At 53.3% G+C, this 17,859-nt stretch overlaps 1 protein-coding gene across 1 annotated transcript in view; it reads right to left on the reverse strand.

Annotated features, from left to right (window-relative positions):
* Positions 1–289: 289 nt before the first annotated feature.
* TGM7 (transglutaminase 7) overlaps positions 290–17,859 on the reverse strand; it is a 42,275-nt gene continuing 24,705 nt past the window's right edge. The window contains exons 8-13 of the mRNA XM_038740896.1: positions 16,260–16,363; positions 13,797–14,039; positions 9,756–10,082; positions 7,166–7,326; positions 1,174–1,307; positions 290–470 (exon numbers count right to left, since the gene is read on the reverse strand). Coding sequence (XP_038596824.1) covers positions 290–470; positions 1,174–1,307; positions 7,166–7,326; positions 9,756–10,082; positions 13,797–14,039; positions 16,260–16,363 — 1,150 coding nt within the window. The remainder of the gene's footprint in view (positions 471–1,173; positions 1,308–7,165; positions 7,327–9,755; positions 10,083–13,796; positions 14,040–16,259; positions 16,364–17,859) is intronic.

Below are 17,859 nucleotides of genomic sequence, written 5' to 3' on the forward strand. Positions count from 1 at the left end.
CAACTGGCAGAGCCAGGATTTGAACCCATGACCTCTGACTCCAAAGCCCGGGCTCCTGTCCACTGAGCCACGCTGCTTCTCAGAGAAGCTTCTCCTTGTGGCTGGGGAGGCTTGGGATGGGAGAAGAGGGAAGGCAGAAGCGCAGGGAAGATGGAGGAGAAATGGGTGGCTCTTCCACTCCTCCTTGATCCCTGAAAACACGGAAGTCTGATTCCAGGCCCCGGGGGAGCAGGGGGAGGAGGAGGTGGGAGTGGGGCAGAGGAGGAGGGGGAGCAGGGCGAAGAGGGGCTCAAGGGGAGGACGTTGGGTGTCCGCCGGTCGGATCCGGAGCCACGGAGATGCCCTCAAAGCCTTTGATCTCCTTGATTTCATTGCTGGTTAGGAGTGCCTGCAGCTGCCGGGGCCCAGCTTTCAGAGGGAAGATTGCCAGCTCAACCACGGTGGTACTGCCAGGCTCCAGGGTGCCCAGCCTGGGGTCAGGAGGAAAAGAGACGGCTCGTGAAGCCCAAAAGATCGCAAAGTTGATCTTTCGGCTGTGGAGATCGCGGCATCTGGGCTGGCACAGGTTTGTCGGTTTCTAGGAGCTCCTCTTCCTCCTTCCTCCATCTCCTCCTCCCCTTTCAACCTGCTCCTCCTCTCTGTCCCTGTCCCCTTCCCTTCCCCTCCTCCTCCTCACCCCTCCCTCTGCCTTTCCCGCCTGCAATCCCTCCCCGCCATCTCCCCTCCCTTCCCTCTCTCCCCTTCTTAATGATAATAATAACAACAATCATGGTGTTCGTTGAGTGCTGACTATGTGCCTGGCACTGTTCTAAGTGCTGGGCGGATACAGGCAAATCAGGTTGGACCCAGGCCCTGTCTCAGGTGGGACTCACAGTCTACACTTTACAGGTGAGGTAACTGAGGCCCAGAGAAGTGAACTGACTTGTCCAAGGTCACGCAGTGGACAAGTGGCAGAGCGGGATTGGACCCTACAACCTTCCAACTCCCAGGCCTGGGCTCTACCACTATGCCATGCTTTCCCTCCTTCTCCTCCCACTTTCCTCCTTCTCTCCCTTCCCCTTCCACCTCCTCTGGCTCTGCCCCAAGCCCCCTCCTCAGCCAGGCCCGGCTCTGGAGGTGCAGAGCGGAGTTGGAGATGCCAGGCCCCTCCCCGCGCCATCCAGGGACACTCACACAGTGGACACCAGTCCCTCCACCAGGCCGCTGCCCTCCAGCTCCAGTGAGCAGCCAGTCAGCGCTTCGGGCTGAGTGTTGGTGAAGCGGATGGAGACCCCCAGGCGTTGGCCCACCACAGCCCGGCCGGCCACCTGCGCGGGGAAGAGGCGACGTGAGGCCGGTCCTCAGAGCCCACCGCTCCTTCTGGCCCCATCGCCCACCCCGCCCAAGACGGGGAGACGCTCTCCAACCCCAGTGGCCTCCTCCCTGCCGCACCTCTGCTGCCCTTCCCCTGCTCTCTGTTGGGCTGAGATCATCATGGCCTCTGCTGGGTCCCTCCCTCTTAAGGTCAGGGGAGGGAAACTGATTCCAGACTCCCCAGCTGTGCTCCCTGCTGGCTCCAAAATTTGCTCCAACCTCCTTTGGAGGAGTAATAATAATAATAATAATGGCATTTATTAAGGGCTTGTGCTAAGCACTGGGAAGGTTACGAGGTGATCAGGTTGTCTCACGGGGGGCTCACAGTATTAATCCCCATTTTACAGTTGAGGTAACGGAGGCACAGAGAAGTGAAGTGACTTACCCAAAGTCACCCAGCTGACAATTGGCAGATTTGAACCCACAACCTCTGACTCCAAAGCCCTGGCTCTTTCCACTGAGCCATGCTGCCCTCCAAACTTCTGCAGGCGAGGCTCTCCCCGTCTACCTCCTCCCACACTTCCTCTCCCTTCTCTGGGTGCTGTGTGAAGGTCCGGCTTGGGCGCTGCCACCTCCCCAGGGCTCCGACCACCCCACCCCTCTCTGCCCATGCCCGGTTCTGCCCACCCTCTGGCCAAACTCAGGCCCCTCTGAATGCAGCTAGATTTCTGGACGCCGAGACTGGGTGGGAAGGGAAGTGGGTGGAGAGAGGGAGCAAGAAAAGAGAAGAAGGGAGGAAGGCTAGAATCATTGACCTGCTTTGAGGAAGCCACCCTCTCTGGGTCTGTGTCCTCTGTACAATGGACAGAATCAAACTCTCCCCTAGCGTCCCCCTTCTGGCAACCAGCACCCAAGGAGGAGGAAGGGGAGAGGTGGAAGAGGGAGAGAAAAGGAAGGACAAAGAACCGAAGACAGAGCCAGAAAGGTGAAAGAGGGGACAGGGTAGTTGGAGGAGGAAGGGGAGAGGTGGGAGAGGGAGAGAAAAGGAAGGACAAAGAACCGAAGACAGAGCCAGAAAGGTGAAAGAGGGGACAGGGTATTTGGATGCCGTTGACGGGTGACGTCCAGAGCTCAGTTCTTCATTCCGATCGGTGGAACAGACCGTTTTAGGGGAGGGGATTCTTCGGGAGGGGTGGAAGTCAGAAAAGGGACCACAGAGTCCCTGGAGTCAGGAGAGGCAGACTTCACTTCTCTCCCCAAGTCTGGGGGGTTGAGGGAGTTTCCTGACCTGAGGAAGGGCCCTTCTGGGCCTGGCTCTGCCCGGAGCAGGGCCTGCTGGGGTATGGGAAGCTGTGGGAGTTGGAAGTGGAGTGGCTAGCTTAATAATAATAATAATAATAATAATAATAATGGCATTTATTAAGCGCTTACTATGGGCAAAGCACTGTTCTAAGCGCTGGGGGGATACAAGGTGATCAGGTTGTCCCACGGGGGGCTCACAGTCAAGCCCCATTTTACAGATGAGGTGACTGAGGCCCAGAGAAGTGAAGTGACTTGCCTAAGGTCACACAGCTGACAATTGGAGGGGCCGGGATTTGAACCCACGACCACTGACTCCAAAGCCCGGGCTCTCTCCACTGAGCCACGCTGCTTCTCTTGGCACCTTCGCTTCCATCTGATCCCCAGGCCAGGCTAGGTGGAGGTGCCAGTATGCAGTGGGCACAGACCATGGGTGGTCTTGGCAGGGGGCGGCCCCGGGATCAATCTGGGAGCCCCACAGTTGCTCCACAGTTGCAAACCGAGTTAAAAGTGAGGGTGGAAACTGGAAGCGGCAAATCCTGAGCCGGACTGGGCTGGGCTGGGCCGCTTCTGGAATTGGACTGGGCTGAGGCGGATCCGGGCCGGCTCCGGCGCTGGGCTGGGCTACGCTCAGATTGGGTTGAGACTGGGCTGGGTTTGCCCCGGGTCTAGGCTGAGTCTGGAGCCTGTAAACTCGTTGTGAGCAGGGGACGTGTCTGTTTGTTGTTTTTGTTGTACTCTCCCAAGCGCTTAGGGCAGTGCTCTGCACACAATAAGCTCTCAGTACATATGAGTCCCCATTCTAGACTGTGAGCCCGTTGTTGGGTAGGGACCGTCTCTATATGTTGTCAACTTGTACTTCCCAAGCGCTTAGTCCAGTGCTCTGCATACAGTAAGTGCTCAATAAATACAACTGAATGAATGAGAGAAGCAGCGTGGCTCAGCGGAAAGAGCCCGGGCTTTGGAGTCAAAGACCGTGGGTTCAAATCCTGGCTCCACCACTTGTCAGCTGGGTGACTTTGGGCAAGTCGCTTCACTTCTCTGGGCCTCAGTTCCCTCATCTGTAAAACGGGGCTGAAGACTGTGGGACAACCTGATCACCTTGTAACCTCCCCAGCGCTTAGAACATAGTAAATGCCATCATTATTATGATGATGATGATTATCCCCCTTCTAGATCGTGAGCCTGTTGTTGGGTAGGGACCGTCTCTATATGTTGTCAACTTGTACTCCCCAAGCACTTAGTCCAGTGCTCTGCACACAGTAAGTGCTCAATAAATACGACTGAATGAATGAGAGAAGCAGCATGGCTCGGCGGAAAGAGCCCGGGCTTTGGAATCAAAGACCGTGGGTTTAAATCCCGGCTCCACCACTTGTCAGCTGTGTGACTTTGGGCAAGTCACTTCACTTCTCTGGGCCTCAGTTCCCTCATCTGTAAAAGGGGGCTGAAGACTGTGGGACAACCTGATCACCTTGTAACCTCCCCAGTGCTTAGAACATAGTAAGTGTTTAATAAATGCCATCATTATGATGATGATGATGATGATTATCCCCCTTCTAGACCGTGAGCCCATTGTTGGGTAGGGACCGTTTCTATATGTTGCCAACTTGTACTTCCCAAGCGCTTAATACAGTGCTCTGCACACAGTAAGCACTCAATAAATACGACTGAATGAATGAATGAAAGGGAGAAGTAGCATGGCTCAGTAGAAAGAGCCCGGAGTTTGGAGTCCGAGGTCGTGGGTTCAAATCCTGGCTCCGCCACTTGTCAGCTGGGTGACTTTGGGCAAGTCACTTCACTTCTCTGGGCCTCAGTTCCCTCATCTGTAAAACGGAGATGAAGACTGTGAGCCCCCTGTGGGACAACCTGATCACCTTGTAACCTCCCCAGCGCTTACTCTATTTATTTATTTATTTTACTTGTACATATTCTATTTATTTTATTTTGTTAATATGTTTTGTTTTGTTCTCTGTCTCCCCCTTCTAGACTGTGAGCCCACTGTTGGGTAGGGACCGTCTCTATATGTTGCCAACCTATACTTCCCAAGCGCTTAGTTCAGTGCTCTGCACACAGTAAGTGCTCAATAAATACGACTGAGTGAATGAATAAGCACTTAATAAATGCCATCATTATTATGATGATGATGATCATCCCCCTTCTAGACTGTGAGCCCGTTGTTGGGCAGGGACCGTCTTTATACGGTGCCAACTTGTACTTCCCAAGCACTTAGCACAGTGCTCTGTACACAGTAAGCACTCAATAAATACCATTGAATGAATGAATGATCGAATGAACGAGTGAATGCCGGGCTGAGGCCGGGGCTGAGCTGGGCTCTCTCTGGGTTGTTGCTGAATTGTACTTTCCAAGCGCTCGATAAATACAATTGAGTGAATGAAGGTTGGGCCTGGGCTGGGCTGAGGTTGGGGCTGGACTGGTTTGAACTGGGACTGGAGTTGAAAAGGAAGTCCTTCTGTCGCTCTGGATGAGGCTGGGGGCAGTTGTCCAGCTACAAATGTTGTGTTTGTCCGACCCGTGGCCCTGGCTCCGGCTGAGGGCCGCTGTCCACACCCTGGACTCCGCCCTCCATCCCCAGAGGTCCCACACTGGCCACCATCTTATCCTTAGTCTGTTTTGGTTTGTAGTTCATTCCTGTTTTCTATATGCTTGCCAGCCCTACTTGGGTTTTCAGGCCAGTTTATTATTATTATTATTAATAATAATAATAATAATGGCATTTATTAAGCACTTACTATGTGCAGAGATAATAATAATAATAATAATGACATTTATTAAGCACTTACTATGTGCAGAGATAATAATAATAATAATAATGACATTTATTAAGCACTTACTATGTGCAGAGATAATAATAATGGCATTTATTAAGCGCTTACTATGTGCAGAGCACTGCTCTAAGCACTGGGGAGGTTACAAAGGGATCAGGTTGTCCCACAGGAGGCTCACAGTCTTCATCCCCATTTTGCAGATGAGGGAACAGAGGCCCAGAGAAGTGAAGAGGCTTGCCCAAAGTCACACAGCTGACATTTGGCAGAGCCAGGATTTGAACCCAGGATGATGATGATGATGGCAGTTATTAAGCGCTTACTATGTGCAGAGTACTGCTCTAAGCGCTGGGGAGGTTACAAGGTGATCAGGTTGTCCCATGAGGGGGGCACCCAGTCTTCATCCCCATTTTGCTGATGAGGGAACTGAGGCGCAGAGAAGTGACGTGACTTGCCCAAAGTCACACAGATGACAATTGGCAGAGCCGTGATTTGAACCCATGACCTCTGACTCCAAAGCCCGGGCTCTTTCCATTGAGCCACGGCGCTTCCTGCACTGTTTTAAGCGCTGGGGTAGATACGAAATAAATGGATTGGACACAGTTTCTAACCCACATAGGGCTCACAGTCTTAATTCCCGTTTTACAGATGAGGGAACTGAGGCACCATGTGGGACAGGGAGCTGGTCTGAGTCATTGATTTTACCTTTACTCCAGTGTTTAGCACAGTGCATGGCACACAGTAAGCACTTAATAAATTCCAGAACTAGTCAGTTATGAGCACACAAACACACACAGAGGTACTGAGAAGCAGCGTGGCTCAGTGGAAAGAGCCCGGGCTTTGGAGTCGGAGGTCGTGGGTTCAAATCCCGGCTCCGCCAACTGTCTGCTGTGTGATTTGGGGCAAGTCACTTCACTTCTCTGGGCCTCTGTTACCTCATCTGTAAAATGGGGATTAAAACTGCGAGCGCCCCGTGGGACAACCTGATCACCCGGTAACCTCCCCAGCGCTTAGAACAGTGCTTTGCACATAGTAAGCGCTTAGCAACTACCATCGTTATTATTATTGTTACTGACAGACAGAGACACACACAAATGAAGTTCTGCCCTCGGGGCTCTGGGTTTCCCCATGCCAGGGGTCAACAGAGAACGAACTGTGGCAGTCACGGGTGGCAGATGGGAGTGACCGTGGCCACCCACCCATCCCGCTGCCCCCGACAAGGTTGTTGGAAATGGGCTACCAGATGGACCGCTGGGTGACAGGGTTCTGGAAATGTCCACGACAACCCAGAGGGCCTTCTCAGCGGCGGTGGGCATGGCAGCAGCAGCCGTTGAAGGGGTTTTGGGGGGCTGAAAGTGGGGAGGAGCGCTCTCTGCTCTAAAGGGTGGGAGACCTGCTGTCGTCCATGAATTTGGGGCAGTCCCAGACACAAGTCCCTGGCAGATGCCCAGTTCCCTGTGAAGATGCCAAGACCTTCATCGCCGCCCAGCCCCGGAGATGGCTCGGGATCAACTAGATGCTGTCTCTGGCCTACCCACTGGGCTCACCGGACACTGCCCAGGTTGGAGGGGGCGACGAAGGAATGCCACTGAGCCATCCAGGAGACCTCTCTGTGAGTGCCTCTTCTAGGGCCTAGAAGCCCTGCATCCACCTTGGCCCAACTTTCACCCCTGGGCAGGGGCAGAAACAGGGAGGGTACTGATCGCCGGACCGCGGCGGAGGTTGTGCGGCACCCGGGGAGCCACCTGCCCGAGCGGCCAGGCCGCGGGGCGGACGGGCCAGAACGTCACCTCTACGGTCAGCCAGGGGATATCCAGGGAGATGACCCGGACCGCCAGTATCTTCTGTCCGGTCAGCTCAACCCGGGCGATGCAGGAGAGGCGGATGACCTTCTCTTCCAGCAGGCGCTCCTTGTAGTTGTCATAGGGCAAGATCAAGGGCAACTCTTTCTCTAAACACAGAAACGATGAGCAAGACCTCTCGGCCTGCAGCGGGGAAACCGTGTCCCGTCCCTGCCTGACTCCAGCGGTCTCCGTTCGTCTCGGCCTGACTTTGCCAGTCTCTGCCCACCCCGGGGGGTGTAAAGAAGCCGCGTAAAGAGCCCGGGCTTTGGAGGCGGAGGTAGTGGGTTCCAATCCCGGCTCCGCCAACTGTCAGCCGGGTGGAGTCACTTCATTTCTCTGGGCCTCAGTTCCTTCATCTGGCAAATGGGGATGAAGACTGTGAGCCCCACGTGGGACAACCGGATCGCTTTGTATCCCCACAGTGCTTTGCACGTAGCAAGGGCTAAACAAATACCATTGTTATCATTATTATTATTATTTCCTCACATTGCAGCTGGTTCTGCTGGCTTTTCGGATTATTGTACTACCGCTCTGATCGATTCCCTTCTCTAATGCGAGTGAATTACACAGGCCTGGGTGATCTGGGGCCCTGCTGCTTCAGGGCCCGATTGTGACGGTGGGGTGAGACCTGCTAGACAATGGAGGAGATGGAAATTAAGGGTGGACGGGAGGGCCTGGAGGAAGGGGTCCAGGGAGAGGCTGGCGTCCTCTGAGCTGGTTCTGCTTTCTGCCCCACTGTTCAGGGCGGCCCAGGGAGCACGGTTGTTGGAGTTTGGCCCAGAGTGCCTGCTTTCCATAACTTGCCTCTCTCTGTGGTCCCGGATGCGGGCCCGTGGCCAGGGAGATCCCGCTCCCATGGGAGGGTGGGATTCAGGGAACCCCTCTGGCCCAAGGGACAATCGGCCGGGCGCAGTGGGATTTAAGCAGAACGCAGCTGATTCCTGGGCTCATGGGGTTGGGCCGGAAAGGACCCCATCCCCCCCGCCTTACCTTCTTCCCCTCCCCACAGAACCTGTATATATGTTTGTACATATTTATTACTCTATTTATTTTACTTGGACATATTTACTATTCTATTTATTTTATTTTGTTAATATGTTTTGTTTTGTTGTCTGTCTCCCCCTTCTAGACCATGAGCCCGCTGTCGAGTAGGGACCGTCTCTATGTGTTGCCAACTTGGACTTCCCAAGCGCTTAGTACAGTGCTCTGCACACAATAAGTAAGCGCTCGATAAATACGATTGAATGAATGAATGATGAATGGCGGATGAGTTGCGGGGAGGGCGGGCAAGCTGGGTGGCTTACAGAGACCTGATTTGGGCCCTCTCAGCACCTCTCGGGTCCGTGGGGAAGGAGGTTGGCAGAGAGGCCCAGGGGGCTGTAATAATAATAATAATGGCATTTGTTAAGCGCTTACTATGTGCAAAGCACTGCTCTAAGCGCTGGGGGGGATACAAGATGATCAAGTTGTCCCCCGTGGGGCTCACAGTCTTCATCTCCATTTTACAGATGAGGTGACTGAGGCTCAGAGAAGTTAAGTGACTTGCCCAAGGTCACACAGCAGACGTGGCGGAGTGAGATTCGAACCCATGATCTCTGACTAATATTAATAATAATAATAATGGCATTTATTAAGCACTTACTATGTGCAAAGTACTGTTCTAAGCACTGGGGAGGTTACAAGGTCATCAGGTTGTCCCACGGGGAGCTCACAGTCTTCATCCCCATTTTATAGATGAGGGAACTGAGGCCCAGAGAAGCTAAGTGATTTGCCCAGAGTCACACGGCTGACAAGTGGCGGAGTCGGGATTCGAACCCGTGACCTCTGACTCCAAAGCCCGGGCTTTTTCCACTGAGCCACACTGCTTCTCGCTGCTTCCCGCTGTAAGGTAGCAGTGGCCGCACATCCCAAAGAAGCAGCAGCGTGGTATAGTGGAAAGAGCCCGGGCTTCGGAGTCAGAGGCTGTGGGTTCCGATCCCGGCTCCGCCACCGATCAGCTGTGTGACTTTGGGCAAGTCACTTGACTTCTCTGGGCCTCAGCTGTAAAATAGGGGTGAAGACTGTGAGCCTCCCGCGGGACAACCTGATCACCTTGTAACCTTCCCACCGCTTTAACCGTAGTAAGCGCTTAATAAATGCTATCATTATTATTATTATTATTAAGTCACTTGACTTCTCTGTGCCTCAGCTGTAAAACGGGGATGAAGACTGTGAGCCCCACATGGGACAACCTGATGACCTTGTATCCTTCTAGACTGCGAGCCCACTGTCGGGTAGGGACCGTCTCTATATGTTGCCGACTTGTACTTCCCAAAGGCTTAGTACAGTGCTCTGCACCCAGTAAGCGCTTAATAAATACGATTGAATGAATGAATGATCCGCACATAGTAAGCGCTTATCAAATGCCATCATCATCATCATCATCATGCCCGTGACCGCCTCCCAGCCCGGTCCGTCCCCGCCAACCCCAGGGCCTCCCCCCGGTTGCGGCCTGTTCTCAGTTGGGGCTCCCCAATCCCGCCCCGCCCGGACTCACCCTCGCCTGGGCCGAGGCCGAGGGCCGCCCTGCCCTTCCAGAGTGCGGCCTGCACCCCTCCGACGTGCAGCACGGCCTGAGCACTGAAGCGCAGCCCCAGGAGCAGCGGCCCCGCGTCCGGCAGGGCGGCCCGGGGCCTGCTGACGCTCAGCTGCAGGGCCACGGCCTGGCCCCACTTGGGGAGTCGAGGCAGACTCAGCTTCAGGCGGACCGGGGGCTCTGGGCCCGGGGTCACCTGCAGGAGCCGGAACATGGCGGGCGCCGGCCCGGTTCCGCCCATCAGCAGCCGGGCGGCCTTCAGAAACACGGTCCGCTCCTCCAGAGACCCTGAACGGACGGGATGAAGCCAATGGTGGGAATCGGGAATCATCCGCCTCCCATCCTGGACCCCCAGGATACCCACAAGGCCTCCAGCCCCCAAACCCCTCTCCCAAGCCCCCACCAGTGTTCCCCAGGGGAACCCAGACCCAGCCTAAATAATAATAATTATAATAATTTATTCATTCAGTCATATCTATTGAGCGCTTACTGTGTGCAGAGCACTGGATTGAGCGCTTGGGAAGTCCAAGTTGGCAACGTATAGAGACGGTCCCTACCCACCAGCGGGCTCACAGTCTAGAAGGGGGAGACAGAGAACAAAACAAAACATGTTAACAAAATAAAATAAATAGAATTAATATGTACAAATAAAATGAATAATAATAATAATAATGGTATTTGTTAAGTGCTTATTATGTGCAAAGCACTGTTCTAAGCGCTGGGGGGATACAAGGTGATCAGGTTGTCCCCCGTGGGGCTCACCGTCTTCATCCCCATTTTCCAGATGAGGGAACTGAGGCCCAGAAAAGTGAAGTGATGGCTGTGAGCCCACTGTTGGGTAGGGACCGTCTCTATATGTTCCCAGCTTGTACTTCCCAAGCGCTTAGTACAGTGCTCTGCACACAGTAAGCACTCAATAAATACGATTGATTGATTTATTAAGTGCTTACTATGTGCTCTAAACGCTGGGAAGGTTCCAAGGTGATCGGGTTGTCCCACGGGGGGCTCACAGTCTTCATTCCCATTTTACAGATGAGGTCACTGAGGCACAGAGAAGTGAAGTGCCTTGCCCCAAAGTCACACAGCTGACAATAATAATAATAATAATGGCATTCATTAAGCGCTTACTATGTGCAAAGCACTGCTGTAAACGCTGGGGAGGTTACAAGGTGATCAGGTTGTCCCACGGGGGGCTCACAGTCTTCATCCCCATTTTACAGATGAGGTCACTGAGGCACAGAGAAGTGAAGTGACTTGCCGCAAAGTCACACAGCTGACAATAATAATAATAATGATAATGGCATTTATTAAGCACTTAATATGTGCAAAGCACCGTTCTAAGCGCCAGGGAGGTTACAAGGTGATCATGTCGTCCCATGGGGGGGCTCACAGTCTTCATCCCCATTTTACAGATGAGGTCACTGAGGCACAGAGAAGTGAAGTGACTTGCCCAAAGTCACACAGCTGACAACAATAATAATAATAATGGCATTTATTAAGCGCTAACTATGTGCACGGCACTGCTGTAAACGCTGGGGAGGTTACAAAGTGATCAGGTCATCCCACGGGGGGCTCACAGTCTTCATCCTCATTTTACAGATGAGGTCACTGAGGCACAGAGAAGTGACTTGCCCAAAGTCACACAGCTGACATTCATTCATTCAATCGTATTTCTTGAGCGCTTACTGTGTGCAGAGCACTGTACTAAGCGCTTGGGAAGTACAAGTTGGCAACATATAGAGGCGGTCCCTACCCTAATAATAATAATAATAATAACGGCATTTATTAAGCACTTACTATGTGCAAAGCACTGTTCTAAGCGCTGGGGAGGTTACATGGTGATCAGGTTGTCCCACGGGGGGGCCCACAGTCTTCATCTCCATTTTACAGATGAGGTCACTGAGGCACAGAGAAGTTAAGGGACTTACCCAAAGTCACCCAGCTGACGATTGGCGGAGCCGGGATTTGAACCCATGACCTCCTACTCCAATGCCCGGGCTCTTTCCTCTGAGCCACGCTGCTTCCCTAACTGCCCTAAACCCCAACTGCTCAGCCATCCAGGCTCCCAGTCAACCAGGAAGGCAACCTGTGGGACAACCACTGAACCACCCAGCCATTCAATCGTATTTACTGACCGCTTACCGTGTGCAGAGCACTGCACTGTGGCTTAGCGTCTAGAGCACGGGGGCTCTAATCCCGCCCCCGCCACTCGTCTGCTCTGTGACCTTGGCCAAGCCACTTAACTTCTCTGTGCCTCAGTTCCCTCATCTGGAAAATGCAGATTAAGACCGTGAGCCCCACGTGGGACAACCCGATTACCTCGTATCAACCCCAGCGCTTAGAACAGTGCTAGTAAGTGTTTAGCGAATACCATCATTATTATTATTCCGAGTCATACTTTCTATATGTTGCCAACTTGTACTTCCCAAGCGCTTAGTACAGTGCTCTGAACGCAGTAAGTGCTCAATAAATACGACCAAATGAATGAATGAATGTACCACGCGCTTGGGAAAGTACAATATAGCAACAAAGAGTCACAATCCCTGCCCACAGCGAGCTCACATTCTTTTGGGGGGTGGGGGGAACAGGCTTCAGTACAAATAGACCGTGAGCCCGTTATAATAATAATAATGGCATTTATTAAGTACTTACTATTTGCAAAGCACTGTTCTAAGCGCTGGGGAGGTTACAGGGTGATCAGGTTGTCCCACGGGGGGCTCCCAGTCTTCATCCCCATTTTCCAGATGAGGGAACTGAGGCCCAGAGAAGTGAAGTGACTCGTCCAAAGTCACACAGCTGACAGTTGGCAGAGCTGGGATTTGAACCCATGACCACTGACTCCAAAGCCCAGGCTCTTTTCCACTGAACCACGCTGCTTCTCAGCCCATTCTTGGGTAGGGACCGTCTCTAGATGTTGCCGACTTGTACTTCCCAAGCGCTTAGTCCAGTGCTCTGCACACAGTAAGCGCTCAATAAATGCGATTGAATGAATGAATGAAATGGACTGTGAGCCCGTTGTTGGGTAGGGACCGTCTCTAGATGTTGCCGACTTGTACTTCCCAAGAGCTTAGTACAGTGTTCTGCACACAGTAAGCGCTCAATAAATACGATTGAAGGAAATAAACAGATATCAATACAAATAAATCAAATTACAGATATATACGTAAGCGCTGTGAGGCAGGGAGAGGACGGAAGAGCAAAGGGAGAAAGTAAGTCGATCACCAAGCCATCTGCTCACCCCCTCAGCCAACCCATCAGCCAGACACCCAGTCATCCAGCCAGTCAGACACTAATCGGTCGCTGCCAGCCGCCTAACCGGAGAAGCAGCGTGGCTCAGTGGAAAGAGCCCGGGCTTTGGAGTCAGAGGTCATGGGTTCAAGTCCCGGCTCTGCCAATTGTCAGCTGGGTGACAAGTCCCTTCACTTCTCTGGGCCTCAGTTCCCTCATCTGTAAAATGGGGATGAAGACTGGGAGCCCCCCCGGGACAACCTGATCACCTTGTAACCTCCACGGCGTGCATTTAATAAATACCATCATTATTATTATTATCAAGCTGATCAACCAACAGAGCTGCCAGCCCAACAGCTCTTCACCCTGGCTTTGCCCCTCCTTTTTACCCCCTCTCCACAGAGCACGGCCCCCGACTCCTCGCCTTTGACCCCGGGAGTTGCCCGGTAGGAGAGGACTTGCATTGCTCCGAGGGTCCCTTATCCTGACCCCGGGGTGAGGGCTGGGAGGGGGCCGAGGTAGAGCCTCGTGGGGGCCAACAGTTCCAATCTTTCCGGCTCCAGCCCTGCCCACTCCTCTCCCCACCCCTTCCAGGGGCGGGTGATCGGATCGTCCGTCCTGGCTTGTGATTGTGGCTGGGCCGCCATCCAGTCCAGAGGACTGGACTTCTGGGAGGTGGTCCCGATATGCGCAGCAGTGGACCCCGTGGACCTCAGTTTCCCTCTGGCCCAAGTCTGGGCTGGCCCAAGCCCCTCGCGGGACTCCCACCCTTACCTTCGGGATACTTGTAGTCGTCGGTGATGTCTTGCCGCTCGGCCGCATCCACCATCTTGGTGCTGATGCTCTTCCCGATGGAATGGGTTCTGTGGGAGAGGATCTCTTTCACTTCCCCGGCCTCCTGGAGCCAGGTGACTTCATCCCCACTCACTTCACAGAACACAAACGGAGTGTCGTAGGGTAACTGGACGTCCCCTTCTTTGACGGCCTTGACGGAGGCCGGACCGCAGCAGAATAGTCCTGGAGGGGGGAAACAGCCCCAAATCACCTCCGGCACCAGCCCACCTCACCGACGATCGATAGTCGCTGTGGTATTCGTTGAGTGCTTACTAAAAGCCCAGCACTATGCCAAGCGTGAGTTTCTCGGATCAGACACAGTCCCTGTCCCACCTGGGGCTCACAGCTTAAAGGGGAGAGAGAGAGAAAAGGTATTTAATCCCCATTCTACCAATGAGAAAACGAAGCACAGAAAACTTAAAAGTTTTGCTTTGTTTTGCTGTCTGTCTCCCCCTCCTAGACTGTGAGCCCGTTGTGCGGTAGGGACCGTCTCTATATGTTGCCGACTTGGACTTCCCAAGCGCTTAGTACAGTGCTCTACGTGCAGTAAGCGCTCAATAAATACGACAATGGATGAATGACTTTGCCAAGGTCTCACAGCAGGTACGTGATAGAGCTGGGTTTAGAACCCAGGTACTGTGACTCCCAATCCTGTGCTCTTTCCATTAGGCCACACTGCTTCTCGGTCCCCGAGAGGATTCCATGATGATAACCTGTAAAGTGGGGAGGGAAGCGGGAAGGCAGGAAGGCACAGTTTGGACGAAGGCTCTGGGGAAAGAAGGACACTAGGGGCTGCAGGATGAGCATTTCCAAACTGGGAAAACAGTGTTCCAAAGAGCAAACCTCTCTGGAAGGGCAGCTCCCGGTGAGGCCCTTTGGTCAAGTCAGTGCTAATAATAATAATAATAATAATAATAATAATAATAATGGCATTTATTAAGCGCTTACTATGTGCAAAGCACTGTTCTAAGCGCTGGGGAGGTTACAAGGTGATCAGGTTGTCCCACGGGGGGGCTCACAGTCTTAACCCCCAATTTTACAGATGGGGTAACTGAGGCCCAGAGAAGTGAAGTGACTTGCCCAAAGTCACACAGCTGGCAATTGGCAGAGCCGGGATTTGAACCCATGGGCTCTGACTCCAAAGCCTGGGCTCTTTCCATTGAGCCATGCTGCTTCTCGGCCCGTGCCCAAGTTCGCAGAGGACACGGTCCCCCTCTTCACCGATTCCAGTCGTCACCTCGGCCGCTGCCCTCCTCAGAGCCGCAGGTGGGAAGAAGCTGCCCCGACGCACTGGGGTGAGACAGAAGCAGCATGGCCTAGTGAAAAGAGCACAGGCCTGGCAATTGGAAGGTCGTGAGTTCTAATCCCGGTTCCGCCACTCGACTGCTGTGCAACCTTGGGTAAGTTACTTCACTTCTCTGTGCTTCGGTTACTTCATCTATAAAACGGGGATAGAGACCCGGAGCCCCACGTGCAACAGGGACTGTGTCTGATCCGATTTGCTTCTATCTACCCCGGCGCGTAGCCTGGCACGGAGTAAGTACTTAATAAATACCACGGTTATTATCGTTATTATTATTATTATTATTAGAAGGGGGGCAGAGGGGTGGCCTGGATCCCGGAGCAGGTTGGGAGTCGGGAGAGGAGACTTTACCTGGAGTCCTGACAAAGAGGGTCAAGGGATGGGGTAAATTAGCTCCGGGCTTTAGGCTCCAAGACTAAATCCGAAAAGGGGGCAGAGCACAGGTGAGGAAGGAAAAAAAGCCCCAGAAATATTCCATAACATTCCCAGGAAATTCCAGGCCCGCACCGGCCTGGCCCGGCTCCCTTCTCCTTCCCCTCCACTGCCTGTATCCCAACAGGGCTCTGACCTCGGATGTGGAGATATTGGCAGAGAGGGGTTTGGGAGTGCACGGGCTGGGCCAGGAGTGGCGTGGAGCAGGGAGATGGGATTACTGTGTGCAAGAGACGTGAATGATAGCGGGAAATCATTTCCCACATCTTTAAAGCAAAGGAAAAGGTACAGAGGGGGGCCAGGTCATACCCTCTGGTACAGCCAGCTGGGGAGGAAGAGCTGCCTGCCAGAGGTTAGAGGTCAGAGGTCAGAGAACAGGGCTCAGAGATCAGGGGGCCATCTGTTCCTAATGGGATGAATTGACCCTCCGGGCAGGGGTTTTGACTTGCCAACTGATAGGCTTCTGAGGGAACCAGTCTGGCTTAAGCCACGGTGGCCGAACAGGCCCTCCAGCCCCGGTGGTGGTCTATCGACCGAGAAAGTGGCGGGCACGTGTTTCAGGAAACGTTATCGATCGACTTCCCCCCGGGCCTAGTTTCTACTGAGCCCAGACTGATGTCTCTCTGGGTCTGGGGCCCGGAGGCCAGGTCTGTTGGGTTCGGTTTCACCTTTGCTGGTCTGCTGGGGTGTAGGGTCCAGCACCTGCCATCCGTCGTACCCGGAGGGGAGATCCCTCCTGGCCATCCAGCACTCATTCCAGACGTGGAAGTTCCTGGGGAAGGAAGCGGGCAGGGGCCCTCAACGCCCGGCCTGGCATGGGTCCTTGGCCTCCCTACATGCCGGCTCCCGGAGAGCTATCCGTCGAAGCATCTCACCGTTTCCCAGATCGGCCCCTTTCCCTCCTCCCCAAGGGCTCTCACCACCCTGGTTCAGGAGTTTTTCGTAGCCGGTGCCACTACTGTATCAGCCTCCTCCCTGGTCTCCCTGTCTCCAGCCTCTCCCCTTTCCACCCCATGCCTGGGTCATTACTCTAAAATATAGTTCTGCACTCATCCCCCCACTCCTTGAAAACCTCCAATAACTTCCCCTTCTTGCCCACATCCTGACCGTCGGTTTCAAGCTCTCTCCCGCTTAGCTCTCCCTCTGACTGATCTACTCTCTTCTTCCACTACACCCCAGCTTGCTCTCTTCATTCCTCTCAAGCTCACTTACTCGATGGGCCTTGTCCTTGTCTCTCTGACCTCCTTGATTATGCCCTTCCTCCTTCGTGGAACTCCCTCCTTCCTTCGAAGCCAGCTCTCCACAGCCCTCCCCATCTTCAAAGCCCTTCTGAACTCTCATCTTCCTCAGGAGTCTGTCACCAAATTCCAGCCCTGTTTTCTCCATGCCATTTCCAGAATCGCCCTCCTTCCTCTCCATCCAAATGCCACTGTGCTGGACTGGACACTTATCCTAACCCATCTCGACTTCTGCAGCGGTCTCCTAGCAGATCTCCCCGCCTCCTGTCTCTTCCCCTCCGGTCCTTACTTCACTCTGCTGCCTAGATCATTTTTCTAAAGCCTGATTCTTTGCACATCTCCCCACTCCTCAAAACCCTCCAGTGGTTTCCCATTCCTACGAGTATCAAACTTCAACTCGATCGGCCCTCTCCCCGCTTCTTATCTTTTCTTCTCTCTGCTATATCCCAGCACATTTGCTTAGCCAAGATACTCACTGTGTCTTGTTCTCAGCCTTTCCCACTTCCAATTCCAGGAAACTTTTCCTCATCAATCGCTCGCCTCCCCGCCCTGTTCCCTTCATCTGCTACTTCAGCAGTTCCATGTCACCTAACATTGAGTTTCTCTCTTCCTCCTCACCCCTTTTATGTGCATATCTTTATACTCCATTGCTTCGTCCTACCTGTAATAATAATAATAACGATGGCATTTGTTAAGCTCTTACTATGTGCAAAGCACCGTTCTATGCACTGGGGGGGGATACGAGGTGATCAGGTTGCCCCACGGCGGGCTCACAGTCTTCATCTGTGACTGTGGGCAAGTCACTTAACTTCCCTGTGCCTCAGTTACCTCATCTGTAAAATGGGGATTAAGACTGTGAGCCCCCCCCCACGTGGGACAACCTGATCACCTTGTAACCTCCCCAGCGCTTAGATCAGTGCTTTGCACAGAGTAAGCACTTAATAAATGCCATTATTATCACTATATTATTATTATTCATCCCCATTTTACAGATGAAGGAACCGGGGCTCAGAGAAGTGAATCAATCAAT

The sequence above is a fragment of the Tachyglossus aculeatus genome, assembly GCF_015852505.1.
Source record: "Tachyglossus aculeatus isolate mTacAcu1 chromosome 12 unlocalized genomic scaffold, mTacAcu1.pri SUPER_6_unloc_1, whole genome shotgun sequence".
In the NCBI taxonomy this organism is placed as follows: Eukaryota; Metazoa; Chordata; class Mammalia; order Monotremata; family Tachyglossidae; genus Tachyglossus; species Tachyglossus aculeatus.